General features: G+C 42.3%; 1 protein-coding gene across 1 annotated transcript in view; it reads right to left on the minus strand.

Annotated features, from left to right (window-relative positions):
* STIM2 (stromal interaction molecule 2) overlaps nucleotides 1-22346 on the minus strand; it is a 904595-nt gene that overhangs the window by 584872 nt on the left and 297377 nt on the right. The window contains exon 2 of the mRNA XM_069631845.1: nucleotides 17730-17860. Within this exon, the coding sequence (XP_069487946.1) occupies nucleotides 17730-17860 (131 nt within the window). The remainder of the gene's footprint in view (nucleotides 1-17729; nucleotides 17861-22346) is intronic.

Below are 22346 nucleotides of genomic sequence, written 5' to 3' on the forward strand. Positions count from 1 at the left end.
GTCTCTTTATAGAAAAATATTTCCACATGAAGCTCAGGTAGTTACCGCTCTGGGTTCTCTGACCTTCAATGAGCCTGTAGTGGTCTTCCCATCGCTTGCTGCTGAATCTGTTGCACTTGGAGCCTAGGAAATTGAGCCTGTCACTCTCCAATTCATACAGGGTCTGGTGCAGGCCACCTCGACTGCTGCCAATTGCTGTGTCCAGCAATCCTTTTCCTTCCATGAACACATCCAACCTTGCCAGCCCAGGATACATCCGGAGCTTCTGCCTTTCCCAGATCAGTGCCCACCATGCAAAGGAAATTAAATAATTGTTGCAGAAAATAGGTTCATTTTTCAAACCCCTCGCAATGCTTCTCATCATCAACACTGGAACTTGGGCTACCAAGCCTATCACACTCTTGGGATTAAGCTTATACATTCCAAATATACATATATGAATCTCCTTAGGACAGTAGCAGAATCCTGCTATGGTATTATTTCATCATCTGCAAAGACTGTTGGATCCGGGACTATGTCTAATATTACATCCGACTCACTTTCAAAGGATATTCGTATAAGAAAGTCCCACATGTCAAAGATTACTGACCCGACCATGAGGGGTTTTATTATGGACCCAAGGAACATAATACTTACTAACGTTGAGAACAAAGAGTGGGCCAAAGTTGCTTTAGAACACAGGACCTGAGAGTCCTCCGTAGGGTGCACATTTACAACTGGTGTTCTATTGGCAATACAGATTGCATTGTTATAGGATGTGGCTAAAGTAACTTACCATTGTTTCAGAGCCAATTTAAAAACCTGCGGAATGTGTCATCCCATGCCAAGTTAAGAATTATTTTGGACTGAAATCTTTGCGGAATTATGGACCTTTATTCTGGCCTTTTTTAAATTACTGGTTGATTATGTTGTTGCTTCATTATATGTTATGTCTATGCTGCTGTATGTTTGCCAGCGCACTGAGGCCTATGGGCGTGCTGCGCTTATATAAGAATTAAGCTATACTAAAAGTACACTAACAATTGTTCTAGCAATGCTATTACAAGACACTTACACAATCTAATCCCTTGCATAAGGGCCTATTGACTAGTTCAATCTAACATCTTGATTGTGTCAAATCAGTTCTAGGCCACATGGATATATTTATTTTTGGGCTAACTACTTAGAGGTCCCAGAAACGCCTCTCTGTTCTCTTATAGAAAGCAGAAACAAGCTGACCCGTTGGCAGGTAGACTCCTTGATTCTCAATGGACACCCACCTCAGAGTGATGCCAGGGTCCACACCCCCATGACTGCCTTCAGCAACAGTTTTGGATGGCAGACTGCCAAAGATTAACTTCCAGGTAATTGGGATTACCTGGTGCAACACTGCCATCTAGAGGACGTTTTTGAGCACTGAAATGTGTGCCTGCAAACATTTCAGAAGGGACACTCCTTGAAAGTACTTGCCTATGCAAATGGTTGAGAGGATTTCAGAAGGGCTGGTTGGGTTCACTTGAACCTCCAAAAACTCTTAGGTTTTTAGGAGGTATAGTTTGAGGATCCAGATGTCCTTTTTCAGCCTTAACACAACCTTATGGCGAGCCTTCCATTAAAGTTTGTTTTTGTATTATGTTTTTGTTATTTTTTGTCTTGCGTTGGGCTGCACTTAGGTTTCCAAGTTTGAGGCTGATCAGACTTATGAAGAAATCAGTGTATAATCTTTGGAAAGACAGAAACCTTAAAGCTTGCGCCCTCAGCTCATTGTCACTTTGTTAATAAAAAGAGAAAATTGTTTGACTGGGTTTATTATTGTTTTTTATTTAAATTTAAAGCAACATCCTCACACCCTCGACAAGTGTTTCTCTGTCTTTTTGTGTCAGACAGTTCCTCAGGAGGGAAGGAAAGCCTATCTTTGGCCTGGTTATGATTCATAAACATTTGCTGAAATATAAGATAAAAAGTACAGTTTCACAATTATGGTTTGTGTTTCCATCACTTAAACGAAAAACATTGTTTACAGATCAATATCCAAAGACAGTGTGTCTTATTGTTCTAAACAAACACTGTAAAGTAAATTAAAAGATGAAAGTGAAAATAAAATGGAAGAAAAGGTGCACTCACTTTTTCTAATAGAAGCTATGAATTTTCTGCTTATTTTGAAAGGCTTCCTGATTTTTATCTCATGCTCTCCCTTTCTTCCAGTCACTTGTTCAGGAGGGAGGGAAAGCATTGTGTCAGCAGCTCTGTATTTTTGGTTCTGTCTAGATTCAATGTCTTACTTTCCATCCTTAGTCTTATGTGTTGTTTCAATGATACGGAAAGTAAGAAATGTATTTTGCTTACCGATAGATGTTTGGATTTTCCGTTTTAGCGAGGGTTCCTTTCCGATGTGGGATCTCTATTGCAGCATGATAACCTGCATTCAAGATGGTTTAGCTTCCGTATTTTGATTAGTATCGAATCGCGGTCCCGTGATTTTCATTATCACGTGACCGCTAGTCCGCCATTTTGGTTTGGGACCTATGTGAGGTTCCTAGTCGGTTTATTTTTAGTTAGATAGTAGTTAGGACTAACCTACTATGTACTATTTTTCTACATAGTAGCCTCTAGTCTCATAGTTGTTGCGCTGATATTTGTAAGATATCTACATTTTTTAAATATATTCTTCGCTACCGCATTACTTAGCAATTATTTTAGGCGTGAGCGCACCATTTTGAATTGGGAATTTAACTATTCTGCAATTTTGTATCCTTACGTGTTTTTATTACACACAATATTGATAACATACCGGTCCTTGAATATTGACAATTTCTTGGTACCCATAAGATATACATTAGCACTTGTTCTTTCAATTTGGAGCTGTGTGTTAACATACAATTTTCAACTTGTTACATGCATTACAATAATTGTCTCTAGAGTTCAATTCTCTCTGGCTGGGCAGTTTTGGTGATAGTTCCATTAGAGAAGGTGAATCAGTTCGGCATCTGTGTTTAAACCCGTATGGCAGCTGTCAAGTGTACATATCCAAAATGCTTCATGGGATCTAATATTTTTTACCAAATTCCCACCTCTCTGTGGCTTGATTATCTTTTCAACATCAAAAAACGTAATTTCGTTTTTTTGGGTTGATTTATGTGTTCTGTCAAATGATGGCATCCTAGCGGGTATCTCATGTCATTTCTGATGATGGCTCTAAAGTGCTCCTGAATTCTTGTCTTTAGCTTCCTCATTGTGCTTCATACATTTTATTACATATGCATTTGATTGCATAGATTACTGTTTTGGTATTGCAATTTATGAAGTCTGATTTTGTGTTGCTTTCCATTTGGATAGTTTGTTTTCCATTTTTTGAGTATTGGCAACTTATGCATGTTCCACATCTGAAATTTCCCTTAAGGAGTTATCTATCCCATAGTTGTGGTAGACCTTCCTTAGGTTGTTTTGATGAAAAATGAGAATGACTCAGTATGTCTTTTGGACTTTTGGCTTTTTTGAAAGTGATATTTACATCATCCTCAAGATGTCCTGTAATTTCTGGTCCATTTTTTAAGATATGTATGAAGTAATAAATCTAAGTTTTTGTTTTTTAGTTTAGTTTATTCATTTGTAATGCACGCCAGACCTGAGGGTATTTGGGCACAGGATCAACAGGTTATTCACAACTTGGTTACAGGTTACTTATGCAATACAGTATTACATTGTGACAGCGATGGCAGAAATTTACAGATTTACAGAGTCAAGTTTACAGAGTAGTTTACACATTTACAAACAAGCAGGAAGGCATATAATTGTCAAATTTACATCTCAGTATACTTCCTATGTTACTGAATGTTATTAGTGGTCCTTATTCTTTATCCATTGGATGTAGTTTTGTCTAAAGTGTGCGTAGGTTTGGGGTGTCCTAAGGGGGGGTGGTAGGGCGTTCCAATGTTGGGCAGCTTTAACCTCGAAGCCGTTACCTCCCATTTTGATGCGTTTGAACCTGAGAACTGTGAGCAGGTTTGCGTTGGAGGATCTGGTGGGTCTGTTTGTTCGCTAGGAGTTTTGCTCTTGGTCTTGTTTTTTCATAGATTTTTCTTTTTAGGCATTTATTTTGTAGCCTCTTTCTTTGTATTTTTGCAACAACTTTTTTTCGTATTCTTGTGGTTCAGAGAAATTCCTTTTAATTCTCAACATTTCGCCATATGCTATATTTCTAATTACATGTTGTGGATGACTTCCTTCATGTAAGTTGGTGTTCCCAGCACTAGGTCTCTAGGAGGCACTGTGTGGTAAATCCATTGGAAGGGAGAGGCAGGATTAGTGGAGGAGAGGCAGGATTAGTGGAGGAGTGGGGGAGTAACCTTATGTTACAGAATCCCACTAAGAGAATTCCTCAGTCCCCTATGCTGACTCTCCAGGTTGGTAGGAAGCCTGGTTTGCTTTCCCCCCCCAAAAGGGAGCTTCTAAGCCTGCTTACTACCCAAAGTCAAGTCTGCACTCAAATACCATAATAATACAGACAGGAAAGCCAACTATGCATCTCATATTCCTTACAAGAAGTCAGTGTCAAAGATACAGTTCGATGACATATACCATCGTCACTGGCCACTGATGGAGCGCTCCTCTCTATTTTGGCAGTTGGAGAAACTAAAGAAACCCGGAAATGATCTTTAATGGTAGTAGCTGCAGGACCTTAAACAGGCTTGCACTTATTGAGCTGGACATCTGGGAGGTTCCATGATCTTCTGGCAGGTTTCAGTTATCAGGTATTAGGAAGGCAACCTGGCATGGCTGAATAGAACAGTGTCCAAATTCAGGATTCAGACTGTCCAATCAACATGTCCAGTGCAAAACCGATCCATGAAAAACACCATTCTCACCCCGGTTTTATCTCCATTATCGACTGTTTTTTCAATGGGTTTTTACCGATCCCCCCAAAGGGAAAAACCCATTGAAAATGGTCTTTTATTTTTGGGGTACCCCCCAATCCCCTTTTCCCATATTAGTTTTACTCTATTCCCTGCTCCCCAAACCCCTTATATACCCTTACCCCCCATATATTTTACAAAGAATTCAGTACAAAAAAAACATTGAAAAAACAGCCGAACGAATGTTGTATCCTCATCCCCATTGATAATGGCAGAAAAATCTGCCTGTCTGGCTTCAGGAAGATCATTATTGGTCATTACATCGACACGTGATATTTGTCTTTGCTTCTGTACCCTAACAAAGGAATTCTGGTAAAACATGTTTCTTCCCATCTAATCTAGGAAGAGGAGAGGATTAAGAGAAATCGGGTTCTTTTGCTCACAGCTGAAAAGATCATAAAGGACAGTGCAGATGACTGGATGGAGAAGCACACCGGTCTGAGAGAGCCATGTCCCCTTTGGCAGTTATCGATCACCACCTTAATTATTTTTGCCTGTAGTATTATTTTAGAACATAGTGAGGTCAATACTCAATCTCAGTCGGTCAAGAGGTGTCCTCCTCCTTTCCCATCCACATCTTTATGTAATATAACATGAAAGAAAACAATCCAGTTTTCAAATCACCTAGTTCGTAAAACAGACCAAGAGAATATGATTTATCAGTGGCTGGGTCTTCATCTGTGAAAGGTTGGAAAGACACAGCAGTGTTGGAGTTTTAAAGGTTAAGCATGTCCTAGAGTGGTAACTAAAAGGAACTAAGGTGGACCTTGCCGGATGGGTCCCTACAAATAACATCTAAAGTCAAAAACCTAGCAGTTGTGCCTACCACGAGATCATTGCTGTCCTTGCCCTGAAACACAACTAATAAACAAAAGTAAAAACAAACCTGGTAAAAAGGTCCAGGTTGCCTCAAGAAGATGATGCAGTGATCTCAAATAACGTACGGCCTGCCAATGGGGTTCTATGGTATCACGGTCAAATTGTCTTTGCATTATGAAACATCTCAAATTGCATTCAGTATTAGACGCTCCAAGTACCTCAGAATGTGCTCAGACTTTGGATTGCTTTAGCATCTCAATGCATGTCCAATTAACTTTAAATTCAGAGGGAAGTTGAAGAAAGAAAGGCCTTGAAGGCACCTGAGGGTGTTTATCAATTTGTCTTGCCCTTGAATTCACCACAGGGAGAATCCTGGTATTAGGCATGCAATGGCTTAGGGCTACCCCCTGCAAGAGAGGATACTGAATATACCGGGGCTTAGAGAAACCCTTTCACCATTGTAAATGTTATCACCAAGTCACAGGGCCTGCAACAAATGCTTATTCACCTGCAAAGTCTTACAGAACAGATGAAGAAACAAAAAAGATACAGCCAACACAGAAACCGGTTAAGAAGCAAAAAGTAGGTGAACATGAAAAACCATAGACAAAGCAGGGAAGCGTGAGCCCCAGGCAGAGAAGGCACACGCAATGGGGCGGAAACGGGGTGGAGAACAATAGAGCTTATAATTTGGCTTTCTATGGTAAAGGTAAAGGGTGACGTGACATATGAAAACAAAGGAGGTAAATAACATGGTTGACGCAAGGAACAATTCGCCTCAATCAGCAGAGAAGAATGACTAATCAGTAGGAAGCCATTACGTGCAAATAAGACCATGGTTATGCATACATGCTGGCATGCCATTTTTACGTTTGTTTTCTGAGCAACAAATATTCTGTCACGCTATCATGAATAGCAGACACCTAATAATCTTAAGGAAGGAGGGGTACTATACACAGCAGTACCATGCAGGGTATTTTAGCATTATATGGCAGACTGGCTTGCCCTGACATCCCTTAGATTTGACTGTTTTCTCAGATAGACAAACCAAAACATAGACACATCCAAAAAACGTGTTCTCATTCTATCAGCACAGAGGCCACAGTGAAAAAGATGCATACTGATTATCTGATCGAAATTAGAAATCCATCAGTGATTACAGAAGTAAGCTCTGTGGAAGAAGATCCTGGAAGGAAGAGGGATTAATATCTCCCAACAAGATTTGGCATTTCAGTGAAGAGACTCAGAGGTCAGTTTGTGAAGGAATTTGAGATCCCTTATTTCGTAAGCAAGAGAGAAAGCTTGTGCTAGGCGATGCCTGTAGTTCCACCTCAATCAGTGTTATGAGGCTTAGGAGATGAAAAAAACCTAAGTGTCCACAACCTTTTTGAAAGCAGCACTTCTTCGCAATTTGACTGAACACAGATTTTTACATAATGGTAATTAAGGGAAAATATGTTTGACCATGTGGCTACATAGTAGCTTGACGTACGTTTCCATGAACATCAAATTATATAATTTCATACATCACAAAATACAAATGAAGCAATAAAAGTATCATAAATTAGAATTTACACAAGAAGAGAGTTCAATTTGGAATACTCTAGTCTAAATTGACTCTCTTTGAGTAGAACTCATTTTTATCAGGCTTTTAATGGAGAGTCATTTATCATCCTTGATACCACACAGGCATTGGGGTGACCTGACCTATCCTGCCAAGCAAAGATAAATCCCTTCCTCAGAGAAAACATACAAATCAATTTTGCCTCTATAAGACATTATGATTCAACTTGATAGTTGTATGCAACAAGCATGCAAGTCATGAGTGTCCTTTACACTTCATATACTAACATTGACAAACTGAACAACTGTAGCTTTTGTTTAGGCATGTGATCTGCATTTGACAGAATGGTAGTACCTAGCGTGGTGTTTGTACCTTAGCATACAATGGCACAGTCTGGTAAAGGCCTATCTAATGTCCAGAAGATTTGGCTTTGCCAATGTGTGTGTTTTAAAGGATTTCAGTGCAAAGAACAGTTGCAAGAACACACACATTGGTTACAAATCAAGTGGCTGAATGCACACTAGTTTGGGACATTTTCTAGTACACCAGGAGCATATTTAAAGGGATGGTCTAGTAGAAATGTGTATTTAAAAAATAGATAGGCAACATAAAAAAAAATACTAGCATTCTCTGTTTTAAAACTTCCTATGTAAAATTTTGAGCTAAAGCTCAAAATTCGCAAAAGCAAGCACATGGGCGCATTCATTTTGTGAAATGGAGGCCCTCCTGTGCTGGCTTTTGCGGCACTAATGAAGGAAAAGCCAGCCAGCTGTAGTAAACAAAAGCTACCGCTGGGTGGCTTTCCCTTCATTAGTGCTGTAGGCAGAGGACGGGGACCGGAGACCAGAGCAGGAAAGCTGCAGCTGAATCTCGGTAAGTGCTATTTATTTTTTTTTTTTTAAATAAGCACTAAGTGGAGGAGCCCGGAAAACTTAGAAATAAAACCGCAGCTTTAAAAATGTATTTATGTTTGCGGTCGCTTTTGAAGCGACCGCAAACATAAATAGAACGTTATTGTGTTGGAAAACGCTGCGGTTTTTCTTTCCAAGTTTCTCAGGCTCCTCCGGCTCGGAGGAGCCTGAGAAACTCGGAAAGAAAAACCGCAGCGTTTTCCAACACAATAACGTATCTGCCTGAATCTGCTTTCCCATTTGGGGCTCTCGGGCTCCCCACGGGGCATTGCGGAAAACAACCGCGTTGTTTCTGCCTGAATCTGCTTTCCCATTTGGGGTTCTCGGGCTCCACGAGGAGCCCGAGAGCCCCAAATGGGAAAGCAGATTCAGGCAGAAACAACGCGGCATTGCGGAAAACAACCGTGTTGTTTCTGCCTGAATCTGCTTTCCCATTTGGGGTTCTCAGGCTACCCACGGGCAGCCCGAGAGCCCCAAATGGGAAAGCAGATTTAGGCAGACAACGCAGCATTTAGCATTTCCCATTTGGGTCTCTCGGGCTCCCCACGGGGAGCCCGGATCCCCAAATGGGAAATCAGCTGCAGGTAGAAACACTACGCGGCATGTAAACATAACTGCGTTGTGTTTCTGCCTGCTGTGGCTTTCACTTTGGGTCTCCGGTGCTACTCTGGGAGCACCGGAGACCCAAAGTGATAGCCACAGCAGGCAGAAACACACGCGGTTGTGTTTGAAAACGCTGCGGTTTTTCTTTCCGAGTTTCTCAGGCTCCTCTGAGCCGGAGGAGCCTGAGAAACTTGGAAAGAAAAACCGCAGCGTTTACAACACAATAACGTTGTATTTATGTTTGCGGTCGCTTCAAAAGCGACTGCAAACATAAATACAACGTTTTTAAAGCTGCGGTTTTATTTCTAAGTTTTCCGGGCTCCTCCAGCCCGGAAAACTTAGAAAAAAAACCGCAGCTAGTGCTTATTTTAAAAAAATAAATAAATAGCACTTACCGAGATTCAGCTGCAGCTTTCCTGCTCTGGTCTCCGGTCCCCGTCCTCCGCCTACAGCACTAATGAAGGGAAAGCCACCCAGCGGTAGCTTTTGTTTACTACAGCTGGCTGGCTTTTCCTTCATTAGTGCCGCAAAAGCAAAAGCCAGCACAGGCGGGGCATCCATTTCACAAAATGGATGTGCCCATGTTCTTGCTTTTGCGAATTTTGAGCTTGAATAGCTCAAAATTTTACATAGGAAGTTTTAAAACGGAGAATGCTAGTATTTTTTTTTATGTTGCCTATCTATTTTTTAAATAACATTTTTTACTAGACCATCCCTTTAAGGGATGGGTAAAAGTCCAAACGCCACCAACAGGCCGTGTCCTCCCGCTCCTGCAATCCCAGCTTTCTCTGATGTTCACATCTCATGCCAACAGTTTTGGCTTATAGGAAGCACTACCCAATAGTCAAAATTAGAAATATATTGGAGACAATCAACCCAGAAACAGATATTACCCACTGAATCATACAGCATGGATAATTGAAACAATCGTAACGAGAATGAATTCCAGCAGAGGTTGGGGGACCGCTGGCCTGCCAAATGCCGCAACAGAATGAAACCCCTGATGGGTAACAACAAGGGTCCTTACAGTGTTTAAGTCCCTATGTAGAACAATTTGTGGAGTCAGAATGCTGGTAAGGGTCTACGGTTGTGACCACTTTTAAAAAGAAACTATAAAAGATGCAGAGTTCTAACGGATGAGTTACACTGATCGATGCAGTTGGGAAAGATTTTGCAAACCACACCTTTCATTAAGAACAGAGTAGGTTAACAAAAAATCGAGTAGGATTACAACATTAATCAGCTTGGCTTTAACAGGAGAGCAGGAACAATGAGTCCTTGTTTTACTAGTCAGTGCTGGATCAGGCGGATAAAGAAGAGGGCTTCTTTTGTTATTTATTGAACTTCAACAGGGCATTCCAAGGGGGTGCCCGGGGCCAGCTAGTTTTCCTACAGAACACCATGAAAGCTCTCTATACGGACCCCTGTGCCACGGTGGGTTAGGGGAGAAGCTCTCAATGGTTATACACAAGGATGTGTTCTGAACCAGCCTCAAGTATCGATCCAGGCGATGCGTTTTCAGCAAAATGTGTTGACATAAGAGTGAATTGCTTAATGTATGGAGATCACACTTTTTCTAGATCAGACTTAAGGTAGGTCTCCAGAAGCAACTGGTAATAATAGCAAACTACTATTTCAAAATACTTTAAATATAAATGCCAGCAAAATCAGGTAATAGAATTTGACAGGTAGCATCTTTCAGTTAGGGGATTGCTGTCTTACCAGCGCCCACCACGGTCAGTTAACTGAATACAACTTCTTACCGTGGTTGAAGTTCAAGCACGGTTTCGAAGTTAGGAACATGAGAACATAACGATCAATAAAGCAAACATTTCATTGCTGATGTTACTGAAATGTAACAAAATGTGTATTTAAGCACTGAACCAGTAGTATTTAAGAAGAGTAATATCTATAGGTTTGTCACAGCCACACTTTGAGGTGGTCATGACGATGTCATCCATGAATCAATAGCGAAAATATCTTCCTAAAAAACTTCTTTGGCAATAACTAATACCAAATGTGGATGTTTTTGCCAGAGTTCCCCCCTGCGCCTTTCCTCTACTTGGTGCTGTAGGTATGCGATATCACAAAAACATATCTTTGGCCCAACACTCTCTGCATTTGAAAATTATGTAAGGTTCTGAATTATGCTTCACTAAAATACTGGAATTCTAGAAAACGGAGAGGATGACAGCTGCTCAAAACTAGACACCAAAACTTGATTAGAAGCACAACTGAGAAAGCCAAGTTGCGAGGCTGACAGGAGCAGCTTATCCAAAAGGAAGTATAATTCAACATTTCTGTGAAAGTGAAGCATACTTCCGTCGGTTGGCCACTAGTATTCAAAGAGGTGTATGTCCAAAACAAGACTGGATCAGCTTCCTATTGTTGCCATGAATTGGGCTTGCTCAAAAAGGATGCAACCGGAACGGACATCTGTGATTGGGACAGTGGTGGTTTGCAACACATTTTATTTGTAGCCACTTTTCTGATATCCGAAGGGAGAACCTCAGACCAACATGCTTGAAAAGCGCAGTACGCACGGTCAAATCTTTATTAACATTTCTATTTTCACGTGATGCACGTGGTCTATGATAGGTTTATGTTTTATACTTGAAGCGAATCAAATTAAAAGGTGTACGGTGAAGACATTGAAATGAGACTGATATCTGCAATCCGGAGGAAAGCTTAGTGACACTGATTTGTTCAAATGGATGTTGTGATACTGTTGTAATGAGATTTTTTGTAATGACTTGCTACACACAATAACATTTTATTTTACAAATACATCCACAGGGCATTACATTAAAAAATCTACTGGGTTTTTGAAGCATCTTTCACAAAAATAGTGCGATTGTATGTGGATTTGTAATTAATCTCAGTTACATTTGGCACATTTGAGGTCGTTTCATTGCTTTGTTTACATGTTTAGGGGTTTTATACAGACCTTAAGTCCTGCCTTCCATATACTCCCAAGTAAGCATGCTCAAATGAGAAAACAAGCAGAGCCTCAGACAGCATAATTAAATGAAGTGATCCTCAATGAACTAGAGTAAAAGCTGGCGGTCTAGAACCCTCAAACATGTGGTTCTATAGAAAACTAGGTGCACGTGTGAAAAACTCGGCTGGGTGTGTGATTCACCTTGAAGGCTGTGTGCAATGTGTAGTGCCCAAAGTCGCTGTCGCCAGGCAGCCCTAGCAACCTGGCAGCAAACTCTGGTGCACTTGAGGAGTTGTGCTGATTGGCATGGGACCCTCATTAGATAAGTGCTGGGCTCCTCTGGGTTCATCTTCATATATCAACCCCCAAAATCTGAAGCACATATATTTCTGCAAGGAGGGTGCAAGCAAATGCTCATCAGAAAATGACATTTTATACAGTGTTTACAAGCGTACATAACATCAGAATCAAAGTGAACACGCATTGACAACATCAAGCACAAACTGGACACTAGAGGAATAACAATTTGAAAAGTATATTGTAAAAAACAACCTCACTATGCCAAACGCACAAGTAGTAAATTAGCCGGATGCCCCAACTTGCAACTTTTGAAAGAAATTAAAAATAAAAAATGTTATGACAGCAACCCTTTTCAAACCGGTTTCAAGCCGAAGTTTTTTTTCTTCCAATTGTAAACAGATTCAAGACTTCAAGATTTAAATGACACCGGTTAAAGCTATAGTTATAATCATCTTCATAAGAGAAGATATCTAACTTATACATTGCAACAAAGTGATGCAGATAAATCCTACATCCATAATCTGAGAGAGGAAATAGTACATCAACCAATTTACAATTTAAATCATAGTCCTATGAGAAATTAACAGTTAAAACATCGAAGAATGTCCCCACAAAAGACTGTTAGAAAAGGTTCAGACTTTTCTGAATGACCCTAAATGAAAGCTACATTTCTGGACTGGATGTTGACGTCAAACTAGATGCTATAATCATTGTTAAAAGTTGTTGATGCTGAATTTGACCTTTGCAGTTGTCAACTAAGTACACACAGTACCACAAGGGATCTACATTCCTGCCTGATCCAAGGAAGATTTAACTCTGCGTTTAAAGTATAAATTATGTAAATCCCTTTCATGGGACTCCAGTAAGCCAGAACATAATAAAAGGTGCACAATATGTATCCTTATTAAAACGTAAACTGATTAAAGCTTAAGCAATAAAACAGGCACCTAGCCCACAGAAGTCTTATGAGGAAAACTCCACAGAAATACGTGAAGGATTGGGCAGGCCTTTGGTGAATACACAGCGACCAAGAAACCCTCTCCAATCCATTCTTAAAGAAGCCAGACTTGGTCACAGGCGATAACCCGAATAAACAAGGAGGATTTCCCATAAAACACAAGGCTATTATTCCATTGTTTGATACGCGAGAAGGCTATTGCACTGCTATAACCCACAAACAAAAGCTGCATATACATCTGTAAACCAGTCCTTTGGTCAAGTCAACGTCCCTAATTTTCACACAGGTGCAAACAGCATAAACCATTGTCATCTCTCACTTTGCTCTTCCTGGTTACACATGCTTTACTGAAGGGTGCTGGCGATACATACATCTACATCTTCAGGCAATTTCATGCTGGCTGCTCATTCTGTAGACTCTTACAAGATGAGATTTTAGAATAATAAAACAAATAAAATGTAAAAGCTATAAACTTTATGTCGAATTATATTGAAAACTGTAGATCCACAATGTGCCTCCCCTTTGTAGCTAGTTGCCTAATTCTCTACTTCAAGCAGGCTTCTGTTGCTTCCTTCCCTTCCCTGAAGGCCCCATTATGCACACTATGCCTAAATGTCACCACAATATGGGTACCTTTTTATCTGTTGATCTCACCTGTCTAATGTTTTACCTCCCAGAATTTGATATTCTTGCTAGGTGTTTTAATTGAATCTAAGTGATTTGCCCGCGGCTGAAACGTTCGCATGAGAAAGGTGCGAACTACCAAAAGTTTGCACCTTTCCTCATGCGAACACACATACATACTCTCACACACAACACACCCATAACACCCCCATAACACCCCCCACCCACACCATCAGCACACCCCCAACATAAACAAACCCCACTTACCTTCATCTTCACGCTGGGTTCCTGCATAGCCAGTTCCCTTTCACTTCCGTGATCGGGAACGCCACAGGGTCCTTTTCTTTTTCTTTTTTTTTTTAACGCAAGGCTGCAGGGGTGTCCCCCGCAGCCCCCGCTCACTATACCATAAAGTATAGTGAGCGGGGAGATGCGAGGGACACCCCTGCATCCCCTGTTTTTTTTTTTTTTTTTACAATGCTAGCACCAAGGTTCAAACTTTTGGTGTTCAAACCTTTGGTGGTAGCATTTTTTAGAACTTTTGGTCATTGCGACCATTTGTCGTCGGTAAAATCGTCCTATACCGTTTTAATTTAGCTTTTCTTATTTTTTGATGGAAATTCGGCCAGGACAGCAATTGTTTTGGTTTGGTGCTGCACCTACAGTCTCATTCCCAGAACATCGCTCTTTATCAGTTCTGAGCCTGTATTTATCATCAGTCATTTTGCATGTTTTCTATGCAAGCTTTGGATTTGTATATCTCCACCTTTTGCCGTTCCCATCTAGTTTGCATAACTCATCAACACCCAAAAAACATTTTCCCGTTTACTTCCCCCTACAGAGCTCTGGTTCTCTCAAGGCTGGACTACTGCAACAGCCTCTTTCTAAATCTGCCTTCTTCTACTCTCCACCATCTGCAACTCATGCATAACAGGACTGTGAGACTTGTCCTTGGCCTCAAGCCCAGGGATCGTATCTCTCCAGGACTGAATTCTCTGCACTGGCTCCCAGTGGCTGCAAGGATTATGTTCAAAACCCTCTGCATTGTCCACAAGGCCTTCTGGGGAATGGGGCCTCAATACCTCCAACTCTCTCTTCCTAAATACCTTCCTTCTCGAGCTCTTCACTCATCCGCCTCCAACTCCCTCATGGTCATTCGCTTCTCCAAGCAACGAGTTGGTGGTCTCTCTCTTTCTTCGGTTGGGGCCTCCCTCTGGAACAGCCTCCCTGCATTCCTGGAACTTGAGGAGAACCATCTCTGGTTGCGTAAGCACCTTGTAGGGGAGGACTGGTCCAAGAAGACCCCCCTCGCCTGCGCTTTCTCCCCAGGTGAGGACTATGGCTCTCTTGGGCGTCCCCTCATGCCACCCGGGCCCAGGTGGTGGAGGGTTCACCCACTGAAGACATTGCCCGCACGTATTAATTGCCCACATGTATTAAAATTTAGTTAGGCCTAGAAACCATTTTGTCTGGTAAAGATGGTGTGAGCTCAGCGCACTGTAGTGCGGCCCCCACCCTTGGAGGGTTTCAGTCATCCTTGTTGCCGCAGCACCCTGGCAGATCCGCTGCGAGCACGTTCCCACGAACAAGACGGACATGAGCTAGTGTAATACACTAACATTGTAACAGTTCACCTCCCGCAGTGTATCATCGCTCCCAGCATGACCCGGCCAGCAGGCCTAGGCAATGAAAAGAACAGTAAAATAGTCATTAGATGACAGACAATCTTTGTATATTAATGTTGAGACTACTTGCAAAGGATGCTTTTCTTCCACAAAATCCCTTATATTACAAAAGCCTGTAAAATGTATAATTACAAGAAATCATGCTTCCATGATATAAGCGATGGTGAGCCTATACCATTGCAGTTGGGTGCTAATAATAAAGGAACGCACCAGGAATCTGTTTGTTACGTGTATTACTGGGAAACTTACACCCCATGGGCTCGCGCCATAACTGAACTAATGCTGCTAGAGGACACAAGAAAACGAATGTAACCATACAGAGGGCCCATGTGAAGGATGCACGGAAAGGCGCATGTCATGTGTGCATGTCTAGGCCCCACATGTGCCACCACCGTCACGAACAAGTGGCGGGTTACTTTCTATGTTCTCCACCAATCCTAACTCTACCTCACTTACTGCAAATATATATGCATATAACTAAATACTGTACTTGTTAAAACATAATGTATGAATAAGGTGCTCAGACTGGATATAATCGAGACACATCCAGCAAAGTTTAAATGCATGTTTTGTATTGTTTTGAATAAGTATTATAGAGTGTTCAAATGTTTGTGATGTTTTTACCTAAATCGGCAACACACGAGGGAGATACCTTTGTGAAATACGTGCAAGGCCATTCCCCCTCCCACCCTGCGAAGGCTGCCAAGGCATGAGAGCAGAGACCGCGCCGCGCTGCGTTACCTCCCCCAACCAGACTGGAGCCGCTTCAAAGACTTGTAACCCCCTCTGTAGCACCCAAGGCCACCACCCGCCACCTGCATTATTTACAGCACAGCAGTAAACCTCTGCCTGAACACACGCGCCCCCTCGTAAACCTCACAACCCACCGAACCATCTCAGACTTATGGCCCTGTGCAATCAGGACACCCAACACTTTGACAAACACACAGCAGAACATCCATAACAACTTCTAACAAGGCAGAAAGACATGTACCGCCCGTCCCAGGCCCTGAAGCTTAGCCCCTCGACCTATGGCCCCGGTCAACAGGACACTGGTAACCATGCCCTGACGTATTACCTCCAGTCCCCTCACCAGGTGCATTCCTCCTGTGTTGCATTAACCTGTCGTATAACCTACTGAAAGATTTACTAAAGAAGATAATATCAAAATGCCTGAATGACTGCGGTGTGCATGGCATAGGGCTAATAAGTCAGGAAAAGACATTCATCTCTGCCACTGGCCGCGATGGCCCCACAACACCGCCTGGATGAACTCCGCCACCCTGCCAGGCCCAGCCCAACCCACGAGGCTGACCAGTGACGTCTTCCAGCCGAAGCCAACCACATCGCAGCAGCACCTATAGTTAGTCGTCGCCACCCAATCCCATTGAGCTTGTGCCCCCTATAGTGTGTAGGTTCTTATGACCATTTTTGTAAATATATACGCCTGCCTTTGCTATTGTCAGGCAGAGCGCTCTCGGAGTTTGCAGAGTTCTTTGCATGCCCTATTCTGATTGATAAACTCCCATTTACGCTCACCCGCACTCTGTCTTGGCCTTATTCCCATCTTGGGAGAGTCCTTCATTGTCTCTCATTGCGGGGAGGATCGTGCTGTTTGGGGACGCTTGCTTTCAACCTCAAAACTCCCTCTTTGCTTCTGCTTTCTCTCCTCCTCTCCCTGCTGAACTCCTGGCCGTTACTGATACTGCACTGGTCACCAGGCTACCCTCAGATCTCGGGCCCAGGTGCCCTTCCCACCAGTTGCACACCTGCACTGCCTCCCTGGCAACCCCTGCGCTTGAGTACTGTTTTCTGTATCCCTAGAGTCCCCTACCTACACTGATGTCTGCACTTACCCTTGCACTTGCCACACCTTTTACTTATTGCCTTATTTATTCTATTTATTTTTAAGGTCGATCCCATGTAATGCAATGCCCCCCTCACACCTCCCCTCTGCACTTTCCCCTTCCCCTTCCCCTGCACTTGTGCGATCTCAATTTCACCTAGTAAGATCGTTGTCTGTCTTCCCCCTCCCTTGCCTCGTCGCGCCTTGAAACACGTGTGTATAGGCACGTTATAAATGCCATATCATATCAGATCAGATCATACATTCCCTACTGCCAAATTACCTGCCACCCCGAGTATATCTCTGCTTCCCTTACCGTGTCCTTCCCACTATGACTTGCAAAGTGCTCAGTTGCTTCCCAAAGTTTGCTCTGTACTCCATAAACACCCTAATAATGGTAATATTCAATGTAGAAATTTAAGGCAGTAAGATTCATATATCATAGCACTTACTCTGGAGACTTCAAAACATGTTCACAGGCACAGCCCGCAGTGCAGCACAAAGATTCTGTCGGGGTTCTGTTCCTTATGGCATATTTGCATAGGACCGGCAAGCAAGTCATTTTGTGTTAATATTCATCCCTTACCTCACTGCTTTCTTCTACTTCAATGCCACCATCTTTGTCATCATCCATTTGCTTGTGAATCATGCGGAGGGCTTCTAAGCTATGTCGGTCTTCTTCAGTAAGGCACGGCGGGATAAGCGATATACACAGATCTGCAAAATCAGTAGTAGAACTTCAAAATCTATTTTTAGCAACCAAATAGTTTTTTTTCATTACATAGTCTCTTTGTACAAGTCGAACTGGAGCAGACGTCAAGATTTAGTGATAGTGTACACCTTTCAAGAGCATAATGTGGAATGATACAGAACAGCAGATGCATGCAAAAGTGAGGTTCAGATAAACACAGTGTACCATTCGAACTGCAAAGACCATGTGTATGCCCATGATATAAATTCATGCAGCAGCGCCTTTGGTGTCAGTGCCCGAGTTGAGGGCGGACACGGTCTGGTAGGCTTGGAGCCGTGTATGCAGATTGGCACCTCTTTCTCTGACCCGATGTCCATCAGCCTCTGCCTGGCCAGGTCTCATGCTCTTCTCTTCCAGGTGGCTCTCAAGACACTCCATGGATCAGAAGACATCAGACACTTGCAATGAATAAACGTCCCTGGGAAGCAGAACCATTTACTACAAGTACCACAATGCATCGGAGTTCAGCGGCATGGCCCTGCCTCGGAATAGGACAGTAGTGGCGGAACAGGGTCTAGCAAGAGACTACCCAGGCATAGAGAAACCTAGCAAAACTCCCCAAACCATGTTGGACCACTGACTTACAAGGTGAAGGGAAACACAGAACAAAGTACCACAGTAATCGCACGGCAAAGATGGAGGTTGACAAAGGGGTAGGGCTATAGGTTCTTATGAAGACTGCTAGGAGAGGCCCCAGCCCTCAAGGGGACAGCTCAGACAAATATTGGCCCTGGGGAGCAGCTATATCAGGTATTCAATGGGAGCATATAATAGATTCTAGGCAAGATGGAGAGGGTTATAAAAGCCAGCAGAGTAGGTTGACAAAGAAGGGGGAGAAGGAGAAGGTGGACCAAGAGACAATAGATTAGGGTGTGTCAGGTGGAAGAAGACTTAGAGGAGACATTTATTCAGAGTATTCGAAAAAGAGTGAATGTAAGGTGTTGGGAATCAAGGGAGCATTACCAATTGGGCAGTTGGCATGTGAGTAACAGTTATTAAAGATCATTTTGAAGGGAGGGGAGGTGGCTGAGATTAGGTGCAAGAAAGATGGAGTGGGAAGCGATGTAGAAGGAGGGGAGGAGAGTAGAGACAGAGGTAGTGATGGGAGGAGTGATATTTGGAGGGAACTGAAGGGCGGATGAAGTAAAAGGGAAACAGCAGTGAAAGAAAGAGAAGGGATGCAAGTGAGGAAAAGGTTAGCATGCAGTCATATGGAGAATAAAAGTACCAGGATAACCAGACTACCCGGTAGGTCATCTAGGAAGTCCCTGATGGAGTCTGGGGGATAAGGCTATGGTCTTTAGGGCCGAATTAGGTCTGGGAGAGACTAGGCAATTGGGGGTAGCCTGGCTCTAGTGAACTGGCATTGCATTAAAACCTGTTAGAGTAGGGAGACTGGGACAGGGAGCTGGTAGTCCCCTCAAAGATTGAAGAAAAGGTGTACCGATTGCCTGCATCTGTAACACACAGTTCTTTTCAAATAAAAACTGAAAACGTATTGAATTTGTCGTGTGACTCAAGTACGATGAAAGAGGAAACGCTTTCCAAAGTGTAGGGGCAAGAAAAGAAACCGAATGAAACTGATTAAGCATGTTGGTGATAAGAAACAGCTAAGAAAGAAGAAGGGAGAAGAAAAGAACTGTGTGGCCCGTAAGAGAAAACAAGAAGATATATAGGAAATGGAATCTCACCACATAGGCACCATCTTTACTCCCGATTAGTGTTTGGCGCGAAGACACCATATAATATATAAACAATTATAATTGAACATTCACGCGCCCATACCTTTCTTGTGAGATTATCAGATACAGAAAGGCTATTGAGAACCTTTGCAGCAGTGCACATTCCAGAAATCAAGAGCCGCCCCAAGAGAGGTCACCACTCTTTGTATGAGCATGTGATGTGGAATCCCACAAAGTATCAGTACCATGCTTATTAGTCCAAACATACTTCAGTACAACCCATATTTTGTGGTTAGATGCGCTACCTTTCATGAACAACTGGAAACGAGTTGCAGGTATTAATGGCTTCCTGAGTTCAGTACATGGTACGTGCCCTCCATCCATCCAAATGTCTTCCCAGTGGTGCTTCCCTACCTTTTTGTACCTTTCCCGACCCTTGTAATGCACTCTAGTGTCTCCACCTGTACAGTTAGAATAAATAGGAACCACTTAAAATAAACAATAAAATCACAATCAATAACCATATTGCATATGGGCTTTATTACATTTACCTTTTAGCTACACATTGTGGCTTCTTTAGGTATATTTGCAGTACATCCACCATATTCAATCCGTATTTGTTTTTGACAACGTAGCTCTTCACTAAAAGTTATTTCAGAGTCCAATGCACAACATAGGAATACAGCTATACTGCTCAAAGAACTATTAAAATCTTAATTATTCCCATACATCTGGACAGGGAACAAATCCCACAGAACCCTGTGGAGCAGGTTATAGCATAATGTGATTTTTTTAAGATAATGGCAGGAAATCTTAGTTGCAGGTGATCTAAAATGGACTGGCGATGGAGACGCACAAACTGATTTCAAGCTATCTTCTCCCTCCATTCCATTTTCCCCTTTTCCGTCTACTTTTGTAAACTCTATTCAGAGTCTCTACCAAGACCAAGTTCCTGACGGTGACCCCTCATTTTGCACTCAAAAACAAGGCAGAACTATGCCTTCCATGGGCAGCTGTGAAAGCATAGAGTGGCGACCCCTTGGCCAATCAGAGGGGGTATGGGCTGGGATCTTCATAAATTGGAGACTGCAGTCAATAGTTGTGTATGGTTTTTGGGACAACCCCAGCAACAGGCAGATGTTTCATCTTTTGTCAAGATGCCCCTCTTTTCTCTCTTTAGCTTATGCCTAAATAATGCTCTTCACTAGTATTACACTCTTTTACTGGGACTGGACTACGACTCCCTGCCAGTGGAGAAGACTACGTGGGGGCTGGAGGTCTTCAGGCCCTATGGGGAAATTCAGACGGGGCTAAGTCCCTTCAGGAGAATACAACCCAAGGACTATTCTTTACAGGAGCAGAGGCAGGAAAACCTATGTGAACCCTGTTTGCTCTGGCCTATCGGCTGAGAGCAGACAAAAGTAGGGCCACCAGTTGTGTGATGAAGAGCTACTAACATCTCAGTGTTAGATTTCCATTTGCAGTCAGTCACCTCAATAAGAGCCGGTGTCTAAAGCAATGGTCTTCAAAGAGTAGGGCTGGCCCCCCTACGTGGGCCGAAGAATGTCCTCGGGAGAGTAGTGGGGCAGCGAGGCTCTTCAAAAAGGGAGCACAGTGGCTGCTTTTAATAGAAAATAAACAGGTATGGCAGTAATATTTTTACTCAATAGGGGCTTGGCAACAATATTTTACTGCTGGTAGGGCTCAGCATAAAAACGTTTGAATACGACTTGTATAAAGTAATCTCTAAAGACCTGGTTTTATTTTCCTTAAACAATACTCTAGCTTCTCTCCATGGCCTTGTGATTTCAAGTATGGCAGGACACATTTAATGGAGGATTTGACATTCAGACGATTACAACTTTTCATTGATTGAAACAAAATGTCTGTTTACAAGGCAGTCATATTTGGCATAGCCAATTCTTTGCCCTGCTTTGATGATTTGGGGGATTATGTGGGCATTTTTTGGAAACTGGTTTATGGTGCAATTACAATAGCATCAAGTTGTACATTTGGAATGAGGGTCTTCATAAAATCTTAATTTTGAAAGTTAAACTTTCTGAAATGTGACAGCTAAGCAGATTGTTTAAAGGAACACAAATATCTGGTACAATGACACTTTTGCCTGTTCCAATCAATGTACTGATCCAGTAGGACGGGCCGTCCGGACAGTCAAGCAACTACAGATAACAAAATAGAGGATTCCTTGCAAATTTCACATTCAAAACAACTCAAAGAGGAACGAGGCAAGAAAATCTGTCTCATGAGGTAAGACCAGGTAAGCCTTATGACCAGAGCCACTGACTACATCGTTTTTACTAGTAATACCTGTAAATGTAACTTGTTCGTTTACAGTATTACCTTGCTTCCTGTACTCCCTTCCATGCATGCCATCTGTGATGCTATGCCTTGTGATGATCTTTTCAGTGCCATTCTATTATCTTTTACATTAAAACCTTAGCCACAGTAAAACATACACCCAGCACAGAAAGTTTTCAAAGTCCTTGATTATTAGTCTTTTGATTCCTTATACCATAAACTTATAGAATGAGGATGGGGCCATTAATGCGGGATCGCCGACGGCCATGAGGTGGGGAAGTAGATTAAATAGACAAACTGAGTTAGTAAATTAAATGTGGTTTCATTTTGTAGTATTTAAATAGGATGATTGTCTTCATAAGTAAAACATTGTAATTAAAAACCTGGGTGAACTGAAACAGGTTTAACATGAGCATCCGTAAGGTATCAAGGAAAAGTACATGGTTTCTCT

This window comes from Ambystoma mexicanum, chromosome 6q (genome assembly GCF_040938575.1).
Source record: "Ambystoma mexicanum isolate Mex_15411 chromosome 6q, UKY_AmexF1_1, whole genome shotgun sequence".
Taxonomy (NCBI): Eukaryota; Metazoa; Chordata; class Amphibia; order Caudata; family Ambystomatidae; genus Ambystoma; species Ambystoma mexicanum.